This window comes from Doryrhamphus excisus, linkage group LG18 (assembly GCF_037039965.1).
Source record: "Doryrhamphus excisus strain RoL-2023G ecotype Guam linkage group LG18, RoL_Dexc_Guam_v1.1, whole genome shotgun sequence".
In the NCBI taxonomy this organism is placed as follows: domain Eukaryota; kingdom Metazoa; phylum Chordata; class Actinopteri; order Syngnathiformes; family Syngnathidae; genus Doryrhamphus; species Doryrhamphus excisus.
In genome coordinates, this window is record NC_136374.1 from 3,832,592 (window position 1) to 3,855,970 (window position 23,379).

General features: G+C 41.7%; 4 protein-coding genes across 8 annotated transcripts; 3 read left to right on the plus strand and 1 right to left on the minus strand.

Annotated features, from left to right (window-relative positions):
* Positions 1-1,474: 1,474 nt before the first annotated feature.
* LOC131106492 (pyruvate dehydrogenase [acetyl-transferring]-phosphatase 1, mitochondrial-like) lies at positions 1,475-4,710 on the minus strand. 2 transcript variants are annotated; one of them, XM_078798434.1, is made up of 5 exons: positions 4,132-4,710; positions 3,824-4,000; positions 3,183-3,766; positions 2,551-3,116; positions 1,475-2,479 (listed from the first exon to the last, which is right to left on the minus strand). In XM_078798434.1, exons 2-5 carry the CDS (start codon positions 3,989-3,991, stop codon positions 2,205-2,207), a joined length of 1,593 nt encoding a protein of 530 aa, XP_078654560.1. In that variant the 5' UTR covers positions 3,992-4,000; positions 4,132-4,710; the 3' UTR covers positions 1,475-2,204. The 2 variants fall into 2 exon arrangements, with proteins under 2 accessions (XP_078654560.1, XP_078654559.1); XM_078798433.1 differs by having other exon boundaries at positions 3,183-4,000.
* A 724-nt stretch (positions 4,711-5,434) lies between these two features.
* On the plus strand, positions 5,435-7,595 carry cnbpb (CCHC-type zinc finger, nucleic acid binding protein b). Of its 3 annotated transcripts, none has more exons than XM_078798456.1 (4): positions 5,435-5,917; positions 6,991-6,996; positions 7,207-7,405; positions 7,481-7,595. In XM_078798456.1, exons 1-4 carry the CDS (start codon positions 5,686-5,688, stop codon positions 7,593-7,595), a joined length of 552 nt encoding a protein of 183 aa, XP_078654582.1. In that variant the 5' UTR covers positions 5,435-5,685. The 3 variants fall into 3 exon arrangements, with proteins under 3 accessions (XP_078654582.1, XP_078654583.1, XP_078654581.1); XM_078798457.1 differs by lacking the exon at positions 6,991-6,996 and having other exon boundaries at positions 5,435-5,788; positions 5,852-5,917; XM_078798455.1 differs by lacking the exon at positions 6,991-6,996.
* A 486-nt stretch (positions 7,596-8,081) lies between these two features.
* On the plus strand, positions 8,082-12,548 carry isy1 (ISY1 spliceosome associated protein). Its single transcript, XM_058055610.2, has 11 exons — positions 8,082-8,186; positions 9,178-9,200; positions 9,327-9,378; positions 9,477-9,542; positions 9,613-9,655; positions 11,347-11,459; positions 11,521-11,638; positions 11,722-11,844; positions 11,911-12,014; positions 12,080-12,172; positions 12,247-12,548. Exons 1-11 carry the CDS (start codon positions 8,184-8,186, stop codon positions 12,352-12,354), a joined length of 846 nt encoding a protein of 281 aa, XP_057911593.1. The 5' UTR covers positions 8,082-8,183; the 3' UTR covers positions 12,355-12,548.
* A 4,731-nt stretch (positions 12,549-17,279) lies between these two features.
* LOC131106018 (haloacid dehalogenase-like hydrolase domain-containing 5) lies at positions 17,280-23,064 on the plus strand. 2 transcript variants are annotated; one of them, XM_058054657.2, is made up of 9 exons: positions 17,280-17,653; positions 18,822-19,016; positions 19,104-19,216; positions 19,287-19,380; positions 20,068-20,101; positions 20,181-20,355; positions 22,127-22,303; positions 22,374-22,548; positions 22,616-23,064. In XM_058054657.2, exons 1-9 carry the CDS (start codon positions 17,591-17,593, stop codon positions 22,793-22,795), a joined length of 1,206 nt encoding a protein of 401 aa, XP_057910640.2. In that variant the 5' UTR covers positions 17,280-17,590; the 3' UTR covers positions 22,796-23,064. The 2 variants fall into 2 exon arrangements, with proteins under 2 accessions (XP_057910640.2, XP_057910641.2); XM_058054658.2 differs by having other exon boundaries at positions 18,825-19,016.
* Positions 23,065-23,379: the final 315 nt, after the last annotated feature.

Here is a 23,379-nt window from a genome sequence, read left to right on the forward strand (position 1 = left end):
CCTAAACAGTAGCCTTCAAGTTATTTCCTTTAAACTTAAATAGCCAAAAACTTACCACTTCCACACGGATAGGGAGGATAACTATTAACAGTTATTTAACCTTTAACATGAACATTAATCAAACGTAATAATTTTTTCTGGGTACATGATACTATACAGTATCCATATCAAACTTGCCCGGGCCGCACTAACATTAAACTTTCATATCAAGGCGGGGGCCTCAAACTAGTGTCCTGCGGGCCACATTTGGCTCGCGGGCCGCGTGTTTGAGACCACTGGTTTATAGTTTTCAAAGCCTTAACACTGATGGTATTCTTCAATGACAAAATTAACTCTATTCATCAGCACCTCTGCTCACAACCTCCTCCTCCTCTCCCCACACCCGAACCTTTTCTCTACAGTCAGCCTTTTTCCTCCTTTAAACTCCCCACTGCCTCTGAAATCTCTGACATCATCCACAAATCCAAGCCCTCCACATGCCAGCTGGACCCCATCCCCACAATCTTGGTCAAATCCTGCCTCTCCCCTCTGCTTCCTCTCATTTCTGCCATTATCCACTCTTCACTGTCTACCGGTACTGTCCCCCCAGCCTTCAAAACAGCTGCTGTCACCCCAATCCTGAAAAAACCTGGTTCAGATCCCAACAACTTCAATAACCTCCGCCCGATCGCCAACTTACCTTTCATTTCCAAAATTCTTGAAAAAATAGTCTCCTCTCAACTTCACGCACATCTCACCCTTAACAATCTCTATGAACCTTTCCAATCCAGCTTCCGTCCCCGTCACAGCACCGAAACTGCACTCATCAAAATCACTAACGATCTCCTCACTGCAGCTGACACCGGTTCACTTTCTATTCTCATCCTCCTTGACCTGAGTGCGGCCTTTGACACCATCTCACACCCCATCTTCCTCAGTAGACTCTCCGAAATTGGCATCACCCACACACCCCTCCACTGGTTCCACTCTTATCTCACAGACCACACTCAGTTCATTCAGCTTAAGTCTTTCTCCTCCGACCCCTCCCCAGTCACCACAGGTGTGGACAGAGCCCTGGGGCCCCTTCCGTAAATTTAACATTGACTTTCACTGCTTCGCGGATGACACCCAGCTCTACCTCACTTCCAAACCTAACTCTACACTCCCACCCCCCTCCCTCACTTCCTGTCTCTCTGAAATAAAATCATGGTTCACCTCCAACTTTCTGAAACTTAATAGCAATAAAACTGAATTCGTACTCATTGGCACCAAATCCACCCTATCTAAAGTTGACTCCTTCTCTCTCTCTCCATCGACAGCTCCTTAGTCTCCCCCTCCCCTCAGGTCAAGAGTCTGGGTGTCATCCTCAACAGCACACTATCTTTCCAATCCCACATCAATAACGTCACCAGGTCGGCTTACTTCCATCTGCGCTCCATTAATCTACGCCCCTCCCCCCCCCCCCACACCACCACCATCCTCGTCACTTCCCGCATCGACTATTGTAACGCTCTCCTCTTCGACCTCCCTCACAAATCCCTCCATAAACTTCAACTGGTTCAGACCTCTGCTGCCCGGATCATCACCAGGACCCCCTCATTCCACCACATCACCCCCATCCTGCAGCAACTCCACTGGCTCCCCGTGACACAAAGAATCAACTACAAAATCCTTCTGTACACCTACAAGTCCATCCATAACCTTGCCCCCCCTTACCTCTCTGACCTCATCCACATTCTTAAGCCATCCCGTTCCCTCAGATCTTCCGCGTCCCTCCATCTCACTGTACCCTCTGTACGTCTTAGCACTATGGCGGCTGAAAGCTCTGCTCCCCAACTCTGGAACTCTTTGCCACCAGACCTCCGTAACTCTCCGTAACACCCTTCCCATCTTCAAATCTAAACTCAAAACTCATCTGTTCAAACTTGCCTATTCCCTTTAACAGCTTCACATGGTCCCCCCTCTCCCGATTTATTGTATGCTCTTATTTATTGTTTGTTGTCTTTTATCTTGTATTTTATATTGGTGTTTTTATCTCCTGTACAGCGACCTTGGGTGTCCTGAAAGGCGCTTTTAAATAAAATGTATTATTATTAAGAGTTAACCTCCAATAGGGCTACACCCTCTGGTGCGGTTGGGGCGTAAAGGTTTTCAGTTCTGTGTTGCACATATTCTGCTCCCCTATGCCAGCCCAGTTTGCATGTCCCCTTCATTGAAGGGGCTGGTCAAATGTCTGGCTCGTTCAGGTAGATGACTGTGATAGTGATGTCATCGCGGTATCTCCTGGCGAGCTCTACCGGCAGACTCAGCATCTTTATGAGTCGGTTTGATGCCACTGCTCCGTAGCCGTCATCGCCCAGAGCGTGACGGAGCAGATGAGTTGCAGCATTTTGGTCCTCCAGCACCGACTGGACCCGCCCCTTCCTCTCCAGAAGGAGCCGCTGCAGATCGGCTAGCGTCATGCCGGCGGTGGGGGTTATGGGTCTCTGCTGCTGAAGGCCTGAGCAGCGGCAAAGACAGGAGGTTTCAGCAAAAAGAAAACGCACCCACAATCCTTTGCTGCACACTGACCTTTGAGGTGTTGGCCAACCAGCTGGACCACCGTCTGTCGATGCATCAGCTCCCACAGTCCATCGCTTGCCAGCACCACAAATTTATCAGAGGGAGTGATGTGGTGCTGTGTGACCTCTGGTTCTGCACTCAGGTAAGGCGGGGTCAAATAGTGCGCCGGCGGCGTTCGGGCCCCCTCGCCAACCACAGAAAGGACATCCGGACGCGTTTCATAAAGTCGACTCAGCGTTTCTGCGCTCCATTTGAAGCGGATGTCGCCAAAGGCCCTGAAAGGAAGCAGCAGACCCAGCAAGCGCTCGTGGCGGACCACTGTCCTCCGCTCCGACCACGGGTGTTCCCTCAGAATCCTTTGGACCTCATCCGGGTTCTGTGCGTTGTGGTCGTTTGTGAGACTAACAGCAGACCAGTGTCCGTCCGCTTCCTGGACGCCAAGCACAGCCCGGCTGTCCCCCAGGTTGGCCACGTGGAGGACGCCTTTGGACACATGTGCGACGCAAGCCGTGCACCCAGACAGCGCCACACGAAGGGGACAAGACAGAGATGTGTCCCCCGAGAGAGACGGCCTTCTGAGGATGGAGAGACAAGGTTGTGACCTATAGGATTTTGAGTGATGGTGAGGGCGGAGTAAGGACCTGTGAGAAGACATGGACATGTGCACCTGAGCCTCCACCGACAGGTCGTAGTCAAGGCGTCGGAAAGCGCTGACCAGCGCTGAACTCAATCTGCTGACATCCTGCAACCATTCATAGAAGGCTCCTCTATATGAGTTGGGGTGTGGTGGTCCAGACTGTGTGGCGCTTACCTCCTCGGCGTCCTCCGGGTCCTCGTCCAGCCTCTCCTGCCAGTATGTGCGAAGGCTATGAAAGGAGGTGGCTCCTCCATCTGGGCAGCGGTGGTCTCGGCGGTGTTTCAGCCACTCCAGCAATGGTGGCACAGCCCGCTCCTCCTCCACCGCCCGCTCCAGTTCCGCCAGCGTCTTCAGCGGCAGCGTTGCCACGGTGATGTAATAGAAGAGCCTCTGGCTGACCGCCTGGGCACAGGCGGGTCCCCCGTGGCCATCGAAAACACCAAACAGCACGCCCCCGCCATCCGTCAGGAAGGTAGCGCTGCTTCGATAGTCCTCGCCGGGGTGATTAGATGACAACATGTTACTGTGGAAACTAAGGACACCGTGGGAGGCGGGGCCCCGGGGGAGGATGTGGCTGTACTCGTTGGCCTGGCAACACAAGACAAAACTGACACAATGGAACATGAAATCATCCTTACGTCTCACCTTTAAGATGTGCTGGATCTGAGCAGAGTTCATGTGCCCCACTTTTTGCTGGGTCCCGGGCTTTCTTCCCCCGTTGCCTGCTGGGAAATGTAGTGTCAGGAGCTCAGGGGGCGGCGAGGACAGGAAGCGATGCAACCTGCAACACCGCCTGAAGGTTCTTCTCAACATGGTGGCTGACTGATGCAGCAGCAAGAAGATAAATTATATGAAGAGAACATTTACATATTACCTGTATCATACTTCTAAACATTTGCGGACATTAAAACTGAAAGTATACGGTTGTGTGAACTTCCTGTTTGTGAGCTCACCTGGTATGTTCACTGTTCACGGTGTCCTCCCGTTTTCTTTCATAGAGCTCAATGGCTCACAGGTGTGACCTTTGTCAGCTTTCACAAGTTAATCAGTCTACCTGAAACCACCCACCAACATGTCACCTGTTCCAAACAAATCATCAACTTCCAGCACATGCAGCTTATCCTTGAGGCTCCTGGAAGGTGACTTTTGTTCGGCGTGGAGCCTCACCTTTGGACCTAGGAACCAGGAAGAACACCTTCGAGTCTCTTCATGTTTAAATACTAAAGTTTAAAAGTGAACTGCACTCTTTATACACTAAAATAATTAATTATTAGGCTATCATTGTTACCGTTACAATAAATGGTAACGTCATTTTTACAAGAGCACCTGAATGCAGCAATGCTCGTGTTGGTGCGCGTGCCTGTCACTATGGCCGTGTGCAGATCGAATAGCGAAGAAAAAAAACAAACACCCGTTATACACTAAACAAAAACTAAGCACTTTGCCTTCGGGGTGCCTCCGCTTTGACTCTCCTGTCATTCATTCACTCATGGAGCAAATTAGCATGGAAGTCCGTTTCCGCCACTGAAAAATACGCTATCCCAATGGTAACACACAATGAGATACAAACTGCGCATGTGCCACAGGTGCCGCCTTCTTCACTTGGCAAAAACGGCGTCACAATTGTGACACTATGTTCTATACTATGTGTTTTGTTAATGTTCGACGTTTGCTACATGTATAATGAATTGTCCACGGTCGTATTCTTGTTCAGTAGGATACTATTGTGTCGCCATTTTAGCCAAATGAAGGAGGCGGCACCTGTGGCACATGCCCAGTTCTCATCCTTTGGACCTTTTTATCTCATAATTTTGACTTTTTATCTCGTAATTTTGAATTTTGACTTTCGTATCTCCTAATTTCGATTTATCATTGTGATAACTTTTTTTCGAACGGGCTTCCATAAATTAGGGATAGAAATTCCGTCTTTTCTTTTATTTAGGCTCGACTCACCAAAAAGAACCGACTCTTTCAGCTCTCAAGTGGTTCCTCAGATTTTTTTGGTTTTCATTTATTACCAAATGCCGTGTACTGTGTAAAATGAATTAATGTAAAAAATACATGATATCAAACGTTTAAACATTTAAATCCTCAATGAAAATATATTTTATAAAATACAAAAACAAAGAGCCAATGTGCTGTACACAGAAAAGGTCAAATCTCTGCATGCGAACGACACAACAAGCAGCAAGCAGGTAAGGGTAGTGTCTTTACTGAAGATTGACAGTAAAAAACAAACAAATGTCTCATCTTTGAGGGTCTGATCCTATTTCTTCTCTCTGTTTTGATGTGAGGATGTGAAGTGAGTAAAACTAGCGTCCATTTCAAAGTAGAAATAAACTTGGTTATTGATTGGTTCATTTAAAAAGCATTCATAATGAAAGTGATAATGATTGGAAAAGTCTTTGTATGTGTTCATCATTTATGATGTCACAGAGTCTTACCTTTAATGTCTCTGATGAGCGGACGAGGGCTTCTGCTGAGTGCGTCCAGCGCCAGGGGTGGCCATGAGTAACACGGAGTGTTTCGGGTGCGGTTGCAGCGGACACAGAGTCAAAAACTGTCCCAACACCAGCCGAGTTCGAGGAAAAGGTCGCAGCAGAGGCAAAGGTGACGTCTACGTGACCTCCTGTCCTGTCTTTGTACCGCCATTTGATGCTTCATCTTTTTCAGATGTCTGCTGCTATTGCTGCGGGGAACCAGGACACTTGGCCAGAGACTGTGAGAGGACAGAGGACGGTTAGGACACACACGTGGATTGTTATCCATCACATACACAGCGCTAACTATCTTGGGTATAATGAAGCAAGGTGTTGTGGGACAAATCAGATTAGAGCAGGGGTCTCAAACACGCGGCCCGCGGGCCAAATGTGGCCCACAGGACACTAGTTTGAGGCCCCGCCTTGATATGAAAGTTTAATGTTAGTGCGGCCCGCGCAAGTTTGATATGGATGCTGTATGGTATCATGTACCCAGAAAAAATTATTACGGTTGATTAATGTTCATCAGAATCAGAAAAGGTTTATTGCCAGTTATGATCAAACACATACTAGGAATTTGTTTTGGTATAGTAGGTGCAGACACATTAAAAAAGAATGAAAAATACAAAATATACACAATAACAGTATAAATATATGTACACAGTCTGTTTTTTGTTTGTTATTCCGGAAGTGCAGTCTGATTGTTTTTCCTAAGTCCAAACTGGGCGTTAATGTAACGCATATAGTGAAAGTGTCAAAGTGGCAGGATGAGCCAGAGGTGGGGTGTCAGGTGGGGTTCCGGGCCTTGTTGATGAGGCTGACAGCAGACGGGAAGAAACTGTTCTTGTGGCGTGATGTTTTGGTCCTGATGGACCGCAGCCTCCTGCCAGAGGGGAGCGTCTCGAAGAGTTAAAGGTTAAATAACTGTTAATAGTTATCCTCCCTATCCGTGTGGAAGTGGTAAGTTTTTGGCTATAAGGAAATAACTTGAAGGCTACCGTTTAGGTCGCTAGCTCTCTAGTTTGCGAGTTAGCATGTGTCTCAAGACCCTGCAGTTGCGCAATAAGTTGTAAATAAAAAGAGTATAAATGTGACTATAGTCGTGTTTTGTCATGTCTACAGGGCTCTAATAATGCTTTGTTCATTTTAATCTGAAAAAATAATTTGACTACCCACCAACTATATGTGGTTTCTTAAATTTTTATTATTTGCCGTTGTATTATTATTATTATATTTATATATTTATTACTGATTGATTTTCTTTATTCTTAATTTGTTTATTTTTCAGCTTATTTTGTGAAGAAAAATAAAAAGTAAGATATTTGAGAACAGTGGAATGTTTTATCAGAGCTTTTCTTGGAAAAAAAAAAATTGGAACCAAAGCAAAGTTTAAAAAAAATTTTTTTTTTTAATAAATGCTTTTTTTTGTTGTTTTTTTGAAAACCTGATGCTGCCCAGTCTCACCCAGACCCGAGCTCCAGTGGCCCCCAAGTAAATTGAGTTTGAGACCCCTGGATTAGAGTTTGTGCCTCCATGTCGTCCCTGCAGCCTGTTACAACTGCGGCAGGTGTGGTCACATCTCCAGAGACTGCAAGAAGCCGAAGAAGGAGCGCGAGCAGCTGTGCTACAACTGCGGCGAGGCAGGTCACATGGCACGCGACTGTAGCCACGCTTATGAGCAGAAGTGCTACTCATGCAGCGGCTTTGGACACATCCAGAAGCTGTGCGACAAGGTCAAATGTTACAGGTGGGGGCGGCCGTCGGACCTTTTCTGTCCGTACAGCTGATCGTACATCCTGTGTGACTGCTGTGTGGGTTACAGATGTGGTGAGATTGGACACGTGGCCATGCACTGCAACACATCGGAGCGTAACTGCTCCAACTGTGACAAGTCGGGTCACCTGGCCAGTGAGTGCACCGCTGAGGCCTCAGCTTAGTGGTTGGTTGCTTCCCATCATGGTCGAATGACACAAATTTTTTTTGAAAAAAACGAATATTTTTGTACTTTTCACTGACTGTAAAAATGTCATTTAGTTGTTAAGATTCCAATAAAGATTCCCCCTGGCCATCAGACTGCTGAATGCCAAATAAGCCCCTCTACCTGCCCACACGCACAACCAATACTTTAAATTATTATTTATTCTATTTATTTAATTTCTATCTATCTATCTATCTATCTATCTATCTATCTATCTATCTATCTATCTATCTATCTATCTATCTATCTATCTATCTATCTATCTATCTATCTATCTATCTATCTATCTATCTATCTATCTATCTATATTCATATTATAACTTTCTGATTCACGTCTTGATTTTTACATTACAACGGAAAATACCTCTTGCATTATAGTTCCTTCCAGTAGGGGGCAGTCGTTTATTCTTAAGGCGGCAAGTGAAACAGGAAGTGGAGAAGTTGCTAGCACGGAAGTGTCGTCTTTGCTGTCGGCGGCGTGTTTATAACGCACTGTATCTCATTATTTCTACTCTGGATTATTGAGGTCTGAAAGTCCTTCGCAGCGATGGTGAGCAGAGGAGATTCTTCACATTCAATTTAAATCCATTCCGAACACAGCAAACCTGCTACATAGCGCTAACAACATATTTGTATACAGAGCTCATTATTCCTAGCTAGCTAACGAAGCTTTCAGTGGAAAAAAGTGTTTATTACAATGTATCCGGCTAGCGAATGTTAGCAACAGTGGTTTAAGGGGGACCTATTATGCTTTTATTATCATTTACTATTTTTGTTAGACTGTTGTATTGTCGTGTTAAACGATGCGGTTTGTGAATTTGGAATAAAGTCATAAAATTGCGAGAAGGTAAAAAATAGGAAAATTGACATCGTTGGAGGGTTCAATTCCACCCTCGGCCATCTCTGTGTGGACTTTCCATGTTCTCCCCGTTCATGCGTGGGTTTTCTCCGTGTACTCCGGTTTCCTCCCACATTCCAAAAACATGCTAGGTTAATTAGCGACTCCAAATTGTCCATAGGTATGAATGTGAGTGTGAATGGTTGTTTGTCTTTATGTGCCCTGTGATTGGCTGGCCACCAGTCCAGGGTGTACCCCGCCTCTTGCCCGAAGACAGCTGGGATAGGCTCCAGCACCCCCGCTACCCTCGTGAGGATAAGCGGTAGAAAATGAATGAATGACATGGTTGGAAAATTAAAAAAAAACAGCTGTAATTTTATGAATATGTTTATGTAGGTTTATGAGTGAATAAAATAAGTTGTAACTCAATGAGAAAAGTCAGAATTTTATGACTCTAAATTGGTAATATTATGGGGGAAAATGTCATATTTTTATCGATATATCACAAAGCAGGAAGATAAGTATTATTGAAATAAAGTGACAAAATATCAAAGTGGAAAAGTTGCATTCTTTCATTTTTCACTACATAGCTAAACTTTGCCAAATTGCTATCATTGGCTGACAGCAACCATAACCCACAGCCTGTAATGCTTGCATACGTTATGCGCCATTACACATTAACATCTCTTGTGTGTTTCCACAGGCGCGAAATGCTGAAAAAGCCATGTGAGTACTGAAAGCCGCGATTAGTTTGAACACACACACACACACACACACACACATCAGTCAGAGATGATCAAGAGTGTGACAGGTTGATGCAACATGTAATGCCGTGTTTCGTCTCTGCCGCAGGACCGCCTTGGCCCGTTTCCGCCAGGCTCAGCTGGAGGAGGGAAAAGTCAAGGTCAGATGTGATGTTGTACTTTTATGTTTATTTCTTGTGGGGCTACAGGGTGGATGGTTGAAGACAAAAACATGTTTGCTAATCGCCTTTACTTGCAGGAGAGGAGACCCTTCCTGGCGTCTGAGTGCAGTGATCTTCCTAAGGCTGAAAAATGGAGGAGACAGGTTGGTTCTGTCAGTGCAAACACACCACTCGCTTGTGTTGATGTGTGCTCATAATGTGTGTGTTTTCCAGATCATCAGTGAGATCTCCAAAAAAGTGTCTCAGATTCAAAATGGTGAGTCAAAACTCGGAATGGGGTTTAATTCGTGTAGCGGCAATTTCCCATCTCACCTGTGGAGACTTCCAATCTATGAATCATGTCTGTGATTTAAACAGGGCCTATTCTAGGGTTGTGGGTATGGTGGAACCTATCCCAGTCGTTGCGGCTGTGCTGGTACACCCTGCATTGGTGGCCAGCCAATCACAGGACACATATAGACAAACAACCATTCACACTCACATTCATACCTATGGACAATTTGGAGTCGCTAATTAACCTAGCATGTTTTTTGGAATGTGGGAGGAAACTGGAGTACCCGGAGAAAACCCACGCACATGCAAACTCCACACAGAGATGGCCGAGGTTGGCGGAAGACAAAATAAGAAGCCAAAAAGTTACCACTTCCACAGAAAATAGGAGAAGAACTCATTCATTCATTTTCTATTGCTTATCCTCACGAGGGTTGCGGGGGTGCTGAAGCCTATTATTGATATCAACTTCACTCTTGGCACTTTTTCTCCTATTTTTGCTTGTTTTATTTATGTAATGTCTAATAATAGTATTAATGCAGGGCTCGACAATAACGATGTACCGATGGCCCGGGGCAAGTTAAAACAAAATTGGGGCAAGTAAATCTAATCAGTGATATTCCCGTCGGCAAGTGCACTTTGGCATGCCATACTGAGTTTTTTTTAAAGCGGTTCTTGTTGGGTGTTGGTAAAACACGGACTGCGTAATTCTGGTGGTAATTTGCAAAGCAATCCTTGCAGTGGACCAATCAGAATCGTTTATTTAGACCGCGGTCCGTAATCCACAGTCCGCGTTTTACCCACACCCGTTGTTCGCGATCAACCAATCAGCGATCGTTTGACTACGAAAACATCCATCATGGCGTCGCTGCCAACATCGTCTAATTCTGAAGGAAACAGCAAAAAGTGATTAATCTCTATCGTTGCATGGTTTTTATTTCCAAGGCAGCATGAAAAACAACTTACTGGCCTGTCGCAGACTTAACTAACTAGCTGGGCGCACGGCAACCGAACTTCTCCTTTTTTCCCTCTCGTTCCTCTTCTTTGGTCCCAAAACGCCCGCTCCAAGACCGCGAGCTGAACATGACTGCCCCCCAGCGTCCATGCATGAAACTGCAGCCCGGAATACAACACACGCGCAACGCTACAGTATTATTTATTTTATTATTTTATTTATTTGAGATTCTCATGTGATGCCACAAAAAATTACATGATATCATTATGGCAGTCTTTTCATTTTACATGGGGCAAGTTCGGGCAAGTAGTTCTCACCTTAAGGATTCCCTATGGGCAAGTCATTTTGGTTTTTAATGTAGAGCCCTGTAATGTATAACTTTATTCCTATAATATTTTGACATTATTATAAAATGAGAATATGTCAATGAGAGTCATCAATAAGTCACAAGAATAAGTCAAAAAGTCAAAATCTCTTTTCCATTTTTGCTGTTGCCATTTTTGAAAAATTAGGTTGGAGCAAAAGTTGTAATGTAGCAGGAATAAAGTCATTATATTATAAGAAGAAAGTTGAAATAGTTGGACAATAAAAAAACAAAACAGCAGAAATGGAAAAGACAGCTAATATCAGTATCGGCAGATATCCAAATTCAGGTCTCATGATCGGTGCGTTATTTGAAACAGTCCTTTCTCTTTGACACCGCCTGCCTGTCTTCCTTTCAGCTGGTCTGGGTGAGTTCAAGATTCGGGATCTGAACGACGAGATCAACAAGCTTCTGAGAGAAAAAGGTCACTGGGAATTTCGGATTCGAGAGCTTGGAGGATCCGACTATGTTGTGAGTTGGCATCATAAGTGTACCGATGATCCACGATGTGAGCTGTTTTTGTGTGCGTCAGCGCTTCGGGCCCAGGATGTTGGACCACGAAGGGAGGGAGGTTCCCGGGAATCGCGGCTATAAATATTTCGGAGCAGCCAGGGATTTGCCAGGTGTCCGAGAGCTGTTTGAGAAGGACCGTATGTACTTTGGTTTGCTTCCGAATTCAAGATCACGTGCTGCGCTTGTTGTCGTCAATTCTCACCCACCGTATCGTTCTCAGCCGCTCCGGATCTCCGCAAGACAAGAGGGGAGCTGATGAAGGATGTGGACGCCGAGTATTACGGCTACAGAGACGAAGATGATGGCGTCCTGCTTCCACTGGAAATGCAGTACGAGAAACAAGGTTGGTGTTCCTCTTCACCCCTGAAGCTCCTGCCGTGTGGTTCAAGTCCAAAATGTATGTGTGCAGCTGTGACGGAAGCAGTGCAGAAGTGGAGAGCAGACTGTCACCTTCCAGGAGACAAACATCAAGAGGAAGAAGAGGAGAGCATCTACACTGTCCACAACGAAGAGGTGACCCAAGGTGACTCTTTTCTTTTTTTCCTGTGCGTCACATGTTTGTTTTTGTGTCCGTGCAGCCCGATGAGGATGGGTGGCAGGCGGAGGAGATGGACGAAGAGGAAGGTGGAGTCGCGTTCTTCGCACACGTGCCGGTCCCCTCGCAGAAAGAGGTCTCACACACACCTTTTTATTGTGAGATGCATCCACCTTGCCACAGCTCCAACCAAATGTTTGTGTCCGTTAGGTGGAGGAGGCGCTAGTGAGAAGAAAGAAGATGGAGCTGCTGCAGCGTTACGCTAGTGAGAGTCTACAAGCTCAGAGTCAGGAAGCACGAACTCTGCTGGGACTTTAAGTGTGTGTGTGTGTGTGTGTGTGTGTGTGTCTTGATGTTGTTTTCATCTTTTTCAATAAAAGCTTCTGAAAGCCAGGTAGGATCATATTAATTCAGGGGTCTCAAACTCAATTTACCTGGGGGCCACTGGAGCTAGGGTCTGGGCAAGGCTGGGCCGCATCAGGTTTTCCAAAAAACCCCCCCAAAAAAACCGCATTCATTAAAAACAGAAAAATATACAAACTTTTTCAGTGCTTTGGTTCCGATTTTCTACAATAAAAGCTCTGATAAAACATTCCACTGTTCTCAAATATCTTAATTTTTATTTTTCTGCACAAAATAATATGAAAAATAAATAAACAAATCAAGAATAAAGAAAATCAATCAATCAGTAATAAATAAATATAATAATAAAACGGCAAATAATAAAAACTTAAGAAACCACATATAGTTGGTGGGTAGACAAATGATTTTTTTCAGATTAAAATGAACAAAGCATTATTAGAGCCCTGTAGACATGACAAAACACGACTATAGTCACATTTATACTCTTTATTTACAACATATTGTGCAACTGCAGGGTCTTGAGACACATGCTAGGGAGGATAACTATTAACAGTTATTTAACCTTTAACATGAACATGAATCAAACGTAATAATTTTTTCTGGGTACATGATACCATACAGCATCCATATCAAACTTGCGCGGGCCGCACTAACATTAAACTTTCATATCAAGGCGGGGGCCTCAAACTAGTGTCCTGCGGGCCATATTTGGCCCACGGGCCATGTGTTTGAGACCCCTGATGTAATTGAAAGTGAATATAAGATGTGGAAAAGATGTGTTTAACAGGAAATTACTTCAGAAACAGAGTCACCAAAATAAACTACACAGAACAAGACAGGAATAAAACACTTCCTTGTACAGTCATTCAAAATCAATATCATTTATAGAGTGGATTATCAGCATTTTTGTCATGTATTTTGCTATTTCTCACATCATGCCAATGACAAACCAGTGACTTAATTTCTTACTGTCACATTGTGGTGAGGTGGCAATACACATGTCTATCACCAAGATGCAGAGGCAGGAGCAAAGTGTAAGTAGACGTCTGTGCACAGCCATTTTCAGATCTCTCCAGAGATGTTCGATCGGATTCAAGTCTGGACTCTGGCTGGGCCACTCCAGGACATTCACGGAGTGGTTCTGAAGCCAATCTTTTGAGATCTTGGCTGTGTGCTAATATCTACTGTCTATATGGTCAAGGTACATGACCAGTCTACTGAGGTCAAGAGCGCTCTGAAGCAGGTTTTCATCCAGGATATCTCTATATATTGCTGCATTCATTTTTCCTTCTATCCTGACTAGTCTGCCAGTTCCTGCTGCTGAAAAACATCCCCACAGCATGATGCTGCCACCACCATGCTTCACTGTAGGGATGGTATTGGCCTGGTGATGAGCAGTGCCTGGTTTCCTCCAAACATGGCGCCTGGCATTCACACCAAAGAGTTCAATCTTTGTCTCATCAGACCAGAGAATTTTGTTTCTCATGGTCTGAGAGTCATTCAGGTGTTTTTTGGCAAATTCCAGACGGGCTGCCATGTTCCTTTTACTAAGGAGTGGCTTTCGTCTGGCCACTCTACCATACAGGCCTGATTGGTGGATTGCTGCAGAGATGGTTGTCCTTCTGGAAGGCTCTCCTCTCTCCACAGAGGAACGCTGGAGCTCTGACAGAGTGACCATCGGGGCCTTGGTCACCTCCCTGACTAAGGCCCTTCTTCCCCGATCGCTCAGTTTAGAAGGCCGGCCAGCTCTAGGAAGAGTCCTGGTGGTTCCAAACGTCTTCCATTTACGAATAATGGAGGCCACTGTGCTCATTGGGACCTTCAAAGCAGCAGGATTTTTTCTGTATCCTTCCTCAGATTTGTGCCTCAAGACAATCCTGTCTCGCAGGTCTACAGACAGTTCTTTTGACTTCATGCTTGGTGTTTGTGCTCTGACATGCACAGTCAACTGTGGGACCTTATATAGACAGTTATTATATTTCCAAATCATGTCCAATCAACTGAATTTACTGCAGGTGGACTCCAATTAAGCTGTAGAAAGATCTCAAGGATGATCAGTGGAAAAAAGATGCACCTGAGCTCAATTTTGAGCTTCATGGCAAAGGCTGTGAATACTTATGTAAATGTGATTTTTTTGTTTTCTATTTTTAATAAATTCAAAACATGTCAAAAAAACTTTTTTTCACATTGTCATAATGGAGTATTTTGTGTAGAATTTTGAGGTAAGAGATGAATTTAATTCAGTTTGGAATGAGGCTGTAACATGACAAAAAAAAAAGTGAAGCGCTGTGAATACTTTCCGGATGCACTGTATATCATGAGAGTTTTCTACAAATTCATTGACGAAATACAGTGGCACCCCCCCGGGGTTAGCATCTAAAACATACACCGAAATTTTGCCGTTAGCATACAATACAACGTACGTCTTGTCGTGTTATTGTTAAACTGGGTGAATGTATTTTTCCACAAAATATCTTTAGCTTCTGATTGCAACCGGAACAGGAAGTCAACTACCTGTTTATAGACATATAATCATGATCCGCAAGACCTTTGGGAAAATACTCTGTGGTCTAACGAGACAAAAGTTGAACATCATAACAACAGTAAAATATGGTGGTGGTAGTGTGATGGTCTGGTGCTGTTTTGCTGCCTCGGGACCTGGAAGACTTGCTGTGATAAATGGAACCAAGAATTCTGCTGTCTACCAAAAAATCCTGTTGGTGAACTCAAGCTGAAACCAACTTGGGTTCTGCAGCAGGACAATGATCCATAACACACCAGCAAGTCCACCTCTGAATGGCTGAAGTCCCGACCTAAATAAAACCCATTGAGATGCTATGGCATGACCTTAAAAAGACTTCATGCTGGAAAAGCCTCCATTGTGACTGAATGAAAGTAATTAGGTGTATTAATAAATGCATTTGAAAATTAAATTAAATTAAAAGACCATAATTAATAATAATAACATAAAACATAAATGTATTTTCTTGATAAAATGTCTGGGGAAATCAACAAATACATGAAAGGAATTAGGTGTATTAATAAATGCAAAATAAAATAAAATAAAATAAAATAAAATAAAATAAAATAAAATAAAATAAAATAAAATAAAATAAAATAAAATAAAATAAAATAAAATAAAATAAAATATAAAATTAAATTAAATTAAATTAAATTAAATTAAATTAAATTAAATTAAATTAAATTAAATTAAATTAAATTAAATTAAATTAAATTAAACATTTCTAAACCGGTGGTCCTCAGCTAAAAAAAACATAGTTGTAAAACTATACAAAGTAATGGTAATGGTAATGGTTTTATTTCATTTGAACATGCATCAGATTACAATTGAGTGCATCCCATAATCAGTTCACAGTTCCACATGTCCAAAAGGAGTAGGAAGAAGCAAAGCTTATTAAATCCTACCCCTCCATCTGGTACTTTTACAATCAGTAACTGTTACATTTGTTCACTTTCCATAATACAGTTTGGGGTTTTTTTTGTTTTGTTTTGTTTTTTTAATAATGCACCTCGTACCGAAGTACGAGGTGATAATAATAATAATAATAATACATTTTATTTAAAAGCGCCTTTCAGGACACCCAAGGTCGCTGTACAGGAGATAAAAACACCAATAAAAAATACACGATAAAAGACAACAAACAATAAATAAGAGCATACAATAAATCGGGAGAGGGGGGACCATGTGAAGCTGTTAAAGGGAATAGGCAAGTTTGAACAGATGAGTTTTCAGTTTAGATTTGAAGATGGGAAGGGTGGCAGAGTTACGGAGGTCTGATATGAGCATCCAATGACATAATGTGTACCAGTGTCAATATAGTGATATATATAGCACATCATGACTGGTTCAAGACTCTTCATCCTTGTATTTAGCAAACATCAACTGCTTGTATTGTTTCTTGAATTGGCTCATCGTTGTGCATTGTTTGATTTCCTTACTCAATCCATTCCATAGTTTGATTCCACATACTGAAATGCTATGGCTAGCATAACGTAGTCCTAGCATAGAAGTGTTTCAAATGTACTTCTTCCCTGAGATCATATTTCTCCTCCTATTGGATGACATTTTTAGCTAATTGGTTATTTTTAGCCTTATGCATTATTTTAGCTGTTTGAAGATGAACTATATCAGCAAGTTGAAGTATTTGTGATTTTAGAAATAAGGAGTTAGTATGTTCTCTGTAGGCGGCATTATGAATTATCCTTACTGACCTTTTTTGCAGTACATTTAGCAAGTGAAGATTGCTTTTATAGTTATTAGCCCATATTTCCACACAATAAGTAAGATATGGTAGAACCAGAGAGCAATAAAGAGTGTGGAGTGATTTCTGATTGAGAACAAATTTTGCTTTGTTTAATATTGAAATATTTCTGGCCACCTTATGTTGTATATTTGTAATATGAGGTTTCCAGCTCATATTTTCATCTATTGTGATTCCCAGAATTTGTTGTTTTGTGTTTTTTGTTGGAGTCGAGGCTTTCTGGAAAGAAATAATGATGTTAACCGAGGTTCCACTCTACAGGACACAGTGGAGGATTTCACACTGGAGCTTCTTAAGGGTTAGAGATGTGTGTGCCTTCCCATGCTACCATCCAGACCTCCATATCCCACAATCGCTTGTGCTCAGTGTGAAATAAATATGACTACACAAAGGCAACTATTAAGACGGCGACTCATGGAAGACATGCAAAGGGTGCAGACCCAACTGAGACACGCGGAGGCCTTCATAGCGCCTTCAATCGTGTCATGGTCATGTGTCTTCCATGTGACGGCTGATTGGTTGATTGGTTGCAGCAGCCTGCGGCATGTGAGCGCATGTGAGCATAGAGTGCCCTCAGCCGCATTTAATCAACACACAAGAGTGTGTTTGTGAGAAACGTGAAGAATGCGAGGCACTTAGCAAAGTTAGCCTGGTGGAGACATTAGGCCGAGTCGCGTTTACATGAGCGTGTTTGACACGGCGGGGACCACACAAGTTATTTGTGTCTATAGCTTTGCTAACCGATGTGGCCAGAAATGTATCAGTGGGAGAGGCCCGTCTCAGCCGACCACTCCCAACACACCTATGTCTGTGTACTGGTCAAGCCCTCATAGCTCCGCCCATTGGTGACGCCACACTCCAGATGTTATAAGAGCAGCAAGCAGGCGGCGGCGTGACAGCCAGATGTCATGTGGTGCGCACGTCTGCAGCAGGCACTTCGCTCTTCCTCTCGCTGCGCCGCCAGCGGACAGGTGAGTGTGTCCAGCGCTACGTCGGGTTCGGCACTTTCTAAATCGGTGGAGTTAAAATTGACTAAATATTTATATGCCTGCATCATCATATCATGTTCTTCCTCATTTCCTTCATAAAATGGCTTGATTAATGTGTAAATAAATAAATGTGATTATTTTTTTATTCATTAATACATTTTATTATAAAAGAAAATAAATAATAATAATAACACAAAACATAAATGTATTTTCTTGATAAAATGTCTGGGGAAATCAACAAATACATTAAAGTAATTATGTGTATTAATAAATGCATTTGAAAATATTTTATTAAAATAAAATCCGATAAAATAAAATAAAATAAAATAAAAGCGACACGATGGTCTAGTGGTTGGCGCGCAGACCTCACAGCCCTCACAAATAAAATAAAATAAAAGTTTTTCTTCATTTTCCTAATAATACATCTTGATAAGTGTGTAAATAAAACAATTAAATTTTTTGTATTAATAAATAAATTTGCAATTTGCTTTTCTTTCTTTTCTGAATAAAATGCCTTGATAAATGTGATGATTAATAATTGATGATTAACCAATTATCATAAATTATCATTTCTATTAATGAATACATTTGCTCTTATAAAATAAAATCAAAATGTTTTCCTTCATTTATAAAATGCTTTGATAAATTAAATAAAATACATAAATGATTAAATAAATGGATACAATTACTTGTGTTAATAAATACATTGGCTGGGTTTGACTTAATAAAAAAATTACAAAAATGAGAATCATACAAAAACAATGTTATGACCATTGGAAAACGTGTGTCCCGGGTCCAGACCAGTTGAAAGTCCTTTTCTAAATGAAATGTTCAATTTAATCACAGAAGCAGACTGGATGCATCAGTGGTTCTGGTTCTGGTTCACCCCCAAACATGAGACAATTATTGATGTCAGAGTTTTGGGGCCTCCGAGTGTTGGTGGCGCCCTGGGTTGCATGGGACGGGTCTGTGAGGATGCTTGTGACGTCCATGTTGATCTTCGTTTGCTACCCAGATGTTGTTGTTTCTACCTTCAATTTGGGGCAACTTCTGCAGAGGATTGGCCTGAAACAAAAAAAACAAGCTTTGGTACTGACATGTACACAGATGGTCCCAGATGATGAATGAGTGATGATGACTCTCGCTCCAGCAGGCGGGCCTCCTCTTTGACGTGGACGGCGTTCTGGTCCGTGGAGGTTCTCTGATCCCGGCGGCTCGACGAGCCTTCAGAAAGCTCCTGGACCAGAACAAGAACTTCCTGTTTCCCGTGGTGTTTGTCACCAATGCAGGAAGCTGTCAGAGACAACAGAAGGCACGGCAGCTGTCCCGCCTGCTGGACGTCCAGGTGGGACACATGGACTAGGACTCATTAGATGAGCGTGTGTGTTGTTTCCAGTGCAACCATGCCGGCCCTCTCTCTGTCCCTCTTTAGATCGCCCCAGAGCAAGTCATCCTGTCCTACAGTCCCTTGCAAATGTTGAGGAGCTTCCATGATAAGTGTGTCCTGGTTTCTGGGCAAGGACCAGTCCGAGACATTGCCAATACGTATCCTTTGACTTCTAACCTTGTCTATGTTGTAGCATATGTTGGTGTTTTTGACCTGACCTCGGCTCAGATTGGGTTTTCAGAAGGTCGTCAGCATGGAGCAGCTCAGAGAACATCACCCCCTGCTGGACATGGTGGACCACAACAGGAGACCCAAACCATCAGTGCGTTTACTCCGCTACCTTGACACTCTTAGTTAAGCTGGAATTGGATGTAAAACAAAATGTACCAAGTATTTATTTATTTATTCATTCATTCATTCATTCATTCATTCATTCATTTTTATATTTTTATATTTTTATATTTTTATATTTTTATATTTTTATATTTTTATATTTTTATATTTTTATATTTTTATATTTTTATATTTTTATATTTTTATTTTTTTTAATTTTTTAATTTTTTAATTTTTTAATTTTTTAATTTTTTAATTTTTTAATTTTTTAATTTTTTAATTTTTTAATTTTTTAATTTTTTAATTTTTTTTTATTACCGTGTATGCGTGTAAGTGATCTGTTGGATATTTCTACTTTAAACTCATATCACCCAATATATGCTTGAAAATGCTTAATTCAGGCCAAGAATCGGCACAATTTGCTTAAATTTGCATATTTGCGTATTTATTGACTAATAGTAAATATAAGTAGTAAATATAGTAGTAAATATAATAACTGTAGTGACTGACAACTGTACAGACTCATGCGGTATATTAAAAACACACCGTACATGTTGTATGCTAACCAGAGAACGACATTTTTGATGTTAACCAGGGCGGATGCAAACCAAGGTTCCACTGAACTTGTTTGTCAAGTGTACATGTCAGTACCAAAGCTTGTTTTTTTTTGTTTCAGGCCAATCCTCTGCAGAAGTTGCCCCGAATTGAAGGTAGAAACAACAACACGTTGCTGATGTTTCCTTGTGGTCGGTGAGGAGATAAACATGAAAACATGCTGTGGCTTTGCAGCCGTGGTCCTGTTTGGTGAGCCCGTCCGATGGGAGACCAACCTGCAGCTGCTCGTGGATGTCCTGCTGACCAATGGAGATCCTGGTTCGGCTTACGAGACGCAGCTGTCGGCACAACTGCCGGTGCTGGCGTGCAACGTGGACCTGGTGTGGATGGCTGAAGCTCCATCTCCACGGTAACCTGCTGAGCTTCACCGATATGGGCTTTTTTGACGAAAACGATATTGTCCAACTCTCAATTTCCTATACTGATATCAGCCGATACTTTTGCGCTGATTATTGTTACCGATAAATGATTATTATGATAAAATTATAGCTGTTTTTTCATCCCTGATGGATTTTTAAAATCTTCCAACTATTTCAACTTTCCCTTTTTTGCACTTCTCGTGATATTCCCACTTAATCCTTGTAATATTATAACTATTTTCAAACAAATTTGACCAAATTACAACTGTATGACATGTTTATTATTATGATTATGTCTTTTAAGAAAGGAATGACTTTTTTTTATATTTCAACGCTATTTCCACATAAAATTACTACTTTTTTTCTCATTAGAATGTGACTTCTTTCTTGTAAAATTCCTGCCATGTCCGGTGTTGCTTTTTAAAAATATTTTTATTTTACCGTTCAAATTTCTTCTTGTAATTTTATGAATTAATGCCATGATATTGCAAAAAAATCGCAACTTTTGTCAAATTTATGCTACTAAAAATGATATAATATTCTTATTCTCATGAAGTCAGGCTTTTTTCTGTTTAAATTACGTTTTTTTTTTACTTTATTCTTGCAAAATGACAGCTGATTTTTTGCTTTTTTTTAAATCTTTTGATTGTTTTCTCTTATTTTTATTTTACCGTTAAACTTTCTTCTTGTAATTTTATGACTTTAATCCCATGATTTTGCAAAAAAAAAAAAAGACAACTTAATTTTTTCTCAACTTTATGCTACTAAAAATGACATAATATCCTTATTCTCATGAAGTCAGGCTTTTTTCTGTTTAAATTACATGTTGTTGTTTTTTTACTTTATTCTTGTAAAATGACAGCTCAACTGATCTTTTGATTCTTTTCTCTTATTTTTATTTTACCGTTCAATTGTCTTCTTGTAATTTTATGAATTTAATCCCATGATTTTGCAAAAAAAATCGCAACTTTTGTCAAATTTATGCTACTAAAAATGACATAATATTCTTATTCTCACAAAGTGAGGCTTTTTTCTGTTTAAATTACACGTTTTTTTTACTTTATTCTTGTAAAATGACAGCTGATTTTTTTTTGCTTTTTTTTAATCTTTTGATTCTTTTCTCTTATTTTTATTTTACCGTTCAACTTTCTTCTTGTAATTTTATGAATTTAATCCCATGATTTTGCAAAAAAAATCGCAACTTTTGTCAAATTTATGCTACTAAAAATGACATAATATTCTTATTCTCATGAAGTCAGACTTTTTTCTGTTTAAATTACGTTTTTTTTACTTTATTCTTGTAAAATGACAGCTGATTTTTTGCTTTTTTTAAATCTTTTGATTCTTTTCTCTTATTTTTATTTTACCGTTAAACTTTCTTCTTGTAATTTTATGACTTTAATCCCATGATTTTGCAACAAAAAAAAAGACAACTTAATTTTTTCTCAACTTTATGCTACTAAAAATAATATAATATTCTTATTCTCATGAAGTCTGGCTTTTTTCTGTTTAAATTACATTTTTTTTTACTTTATTCTTGTAAAATGACAGCTGATCTTTTGCTGTCAGTCTTTTCTTTTCAGTTTTTTTTGTTAAATTATATTTTTAGATAATATAAATAGAGGACACTCTATTCTAACATCTATTCTAACGATGTTAGGACATCGTTAGGACACCTCTCCCCGTAAGACCGTCTCATTCCGCAGGAGGCGTGGCCACCAATGAGTTCTTCTGCCGCTCTGACCTCTTGTCTTTCCGCAGGTTCGGTCACGGAATGTTCATGCTATGTCTGGAATCTGCGTACAAAAAGCTGACGGGTCAAGAGCTGCAGTACCAGGCGCTACTGGGAAAACCCGGTTTGCTAACGTATCAATATGCCGAACACGTATTAAGACTGCAGAACCAGAACCGCAACTTGACTACCATCTACGCCATTGGGTAGGGAGCCATGATAAATAGCTGCAATGTAACACGATGCACAACACACAACATTTCCGCTGCCTTGCAGTGACAACGTCATGACTGATGTTTACGGCGCCAACCATTACCATCGCTACCTGGCTCAGCAGCACACCGCCATGACGCCACCCGCCAGAATGATTGCCCAAAGAGGGGGACTCCAGCTGACGATGGCCGTGGAGGAGGAGCTGCCATCTGCTGCAGCTCAGTGTCGCTCCATATTGGTAAGCACTGGTAAGCACAATGCATCCAGGTGAGGGACTCAAGTCCTGACAAGGTTCTTGTCTTCAGGTGTGCACAGGTGTCTATAGCCCCCCCCCTGACAATGACAGCTGCTGCTTCAGCCAGCCCGTATTCCACGCTCACAGGGACATGGTCGTGGAAGCGGAGCTAGCGGAGCCGAACTATGTGGTGGAAGACGTGGAAGCCGCCGTCGACCTGGTGCTTCAGCTGCAGAGCTCCGCAACCTGACCACATTTCCTGTTTTGCACTGAAACTAACTTTTTATTCTCATTTAATTGCTTTTTATGTGAATTTCTTAGAAACTAACAGTGTTGCTCATGTGTCACTCAAACTGTTTGGACTCAATAGGTCTTATTTATTTATGTCAGTGATTAAAAAAAACATGATCCTTCCTATTGTGATATTTTTTTCAATACAAACATTACAACTCTTGTGATAATATAATATTTTTTGGTGTATGTCAATCATACTTCTGGGTTCAATAAAGAACTATGGAAAAAACTGTATAACTGGGGGTATATGTGGTTCCTTTGAGTTTTCATTGGATGCTGCTGTGTTAGTCATGAACAAAATCAGGGGTGTCTGGAGGAAACCGGAGTGCCCATGAGGAGATTCAAACTCAAGTCTTCCTGATTTCCTGACACACAGGCCAACATGCTAACCAATCGTCCACCGTGCAGCCTTGTTAGAATAAAATGTAGATAGAATTATTATAATGTTAGTTATCACCCTTATATCCGTCTGCTTAGACCAGGGGTCTCAAACTCAATTTACCTGGGGGCCACTGGAGCTAGGGTCTGGGTGAGACTGGG

Coding starts and splice junctions, on each gene's coding strand:
- LOC131106018 (XM_058054657.2), top strand. CDS start 17,591: ATGTGGTGCGCACGTCTGCAGCAGGCACTTCGCTCTTCCTCTCGCTGC. Junction 20,102..20,180: donor GAAGTTGCCCCGAATTGAAG/GTAGAAACAACA, acceptor GTGGCTTTGCAG/CCGTGGTCCTGTTTGGTGAG. Junction 22,304..22,373: donor ACTACCATCTACGCCATTGG/GTAGGGAGCCAT, acceptor GCTGCCTTGCAG/TGACAACGTCATGACTGATG.
- cnbpb (XM_078798456.1), top strand. CDS start 5,686: ATGAGTAACACGGAGTGTTTCGGGTGCGGTTGCAGCGGACACAGAGTC. Junction 7,406..7,480: donor GACAAGGTCAAATGTTACAG/GTGGGGGCGGCC, acceptor TGTGGGTTACAG/ATGTGGTGAGATTGGACACG.
- LOC131106492 (XM_078798433.1), bottom strand. CDS start 3,991: ATGTTGAGAAGAACCTTCAGGCGGTGTTGCAGGTTGCATCGCTTCCTG. Junction 3,117..3,182: donor ATGTCCATGTCTTCTCACAG/GTCCTTACTCCG, acceptor CTCCATCCTCAG/AAGGCCGTCTCTCTCGGGGG. Junction 2,480..2,550: donor GGTTGGCCAACACCTCAAAG/GTCAGTGTGCAG, acceptor GCCGCTGCTCAG/GCCTTCAGCAGCAGAGACCC.
- isy1 (XM_058055610.2), top strand. Junction 9,543..9,612: donor CTGAAAAATGGAGGAGACAG/GTTGGTTCTGTC, acceptor TGTGTTTTCCAG/ATCATCAGTGAGATCTCCAA. Junction 12,173..12,246: donor CGGTCCCCTCGCAGAAAGAG/GTCTCACACACA, acceptor TGTGTCCGTTAG/GTGGAGGAGGCGCTAGTGAG.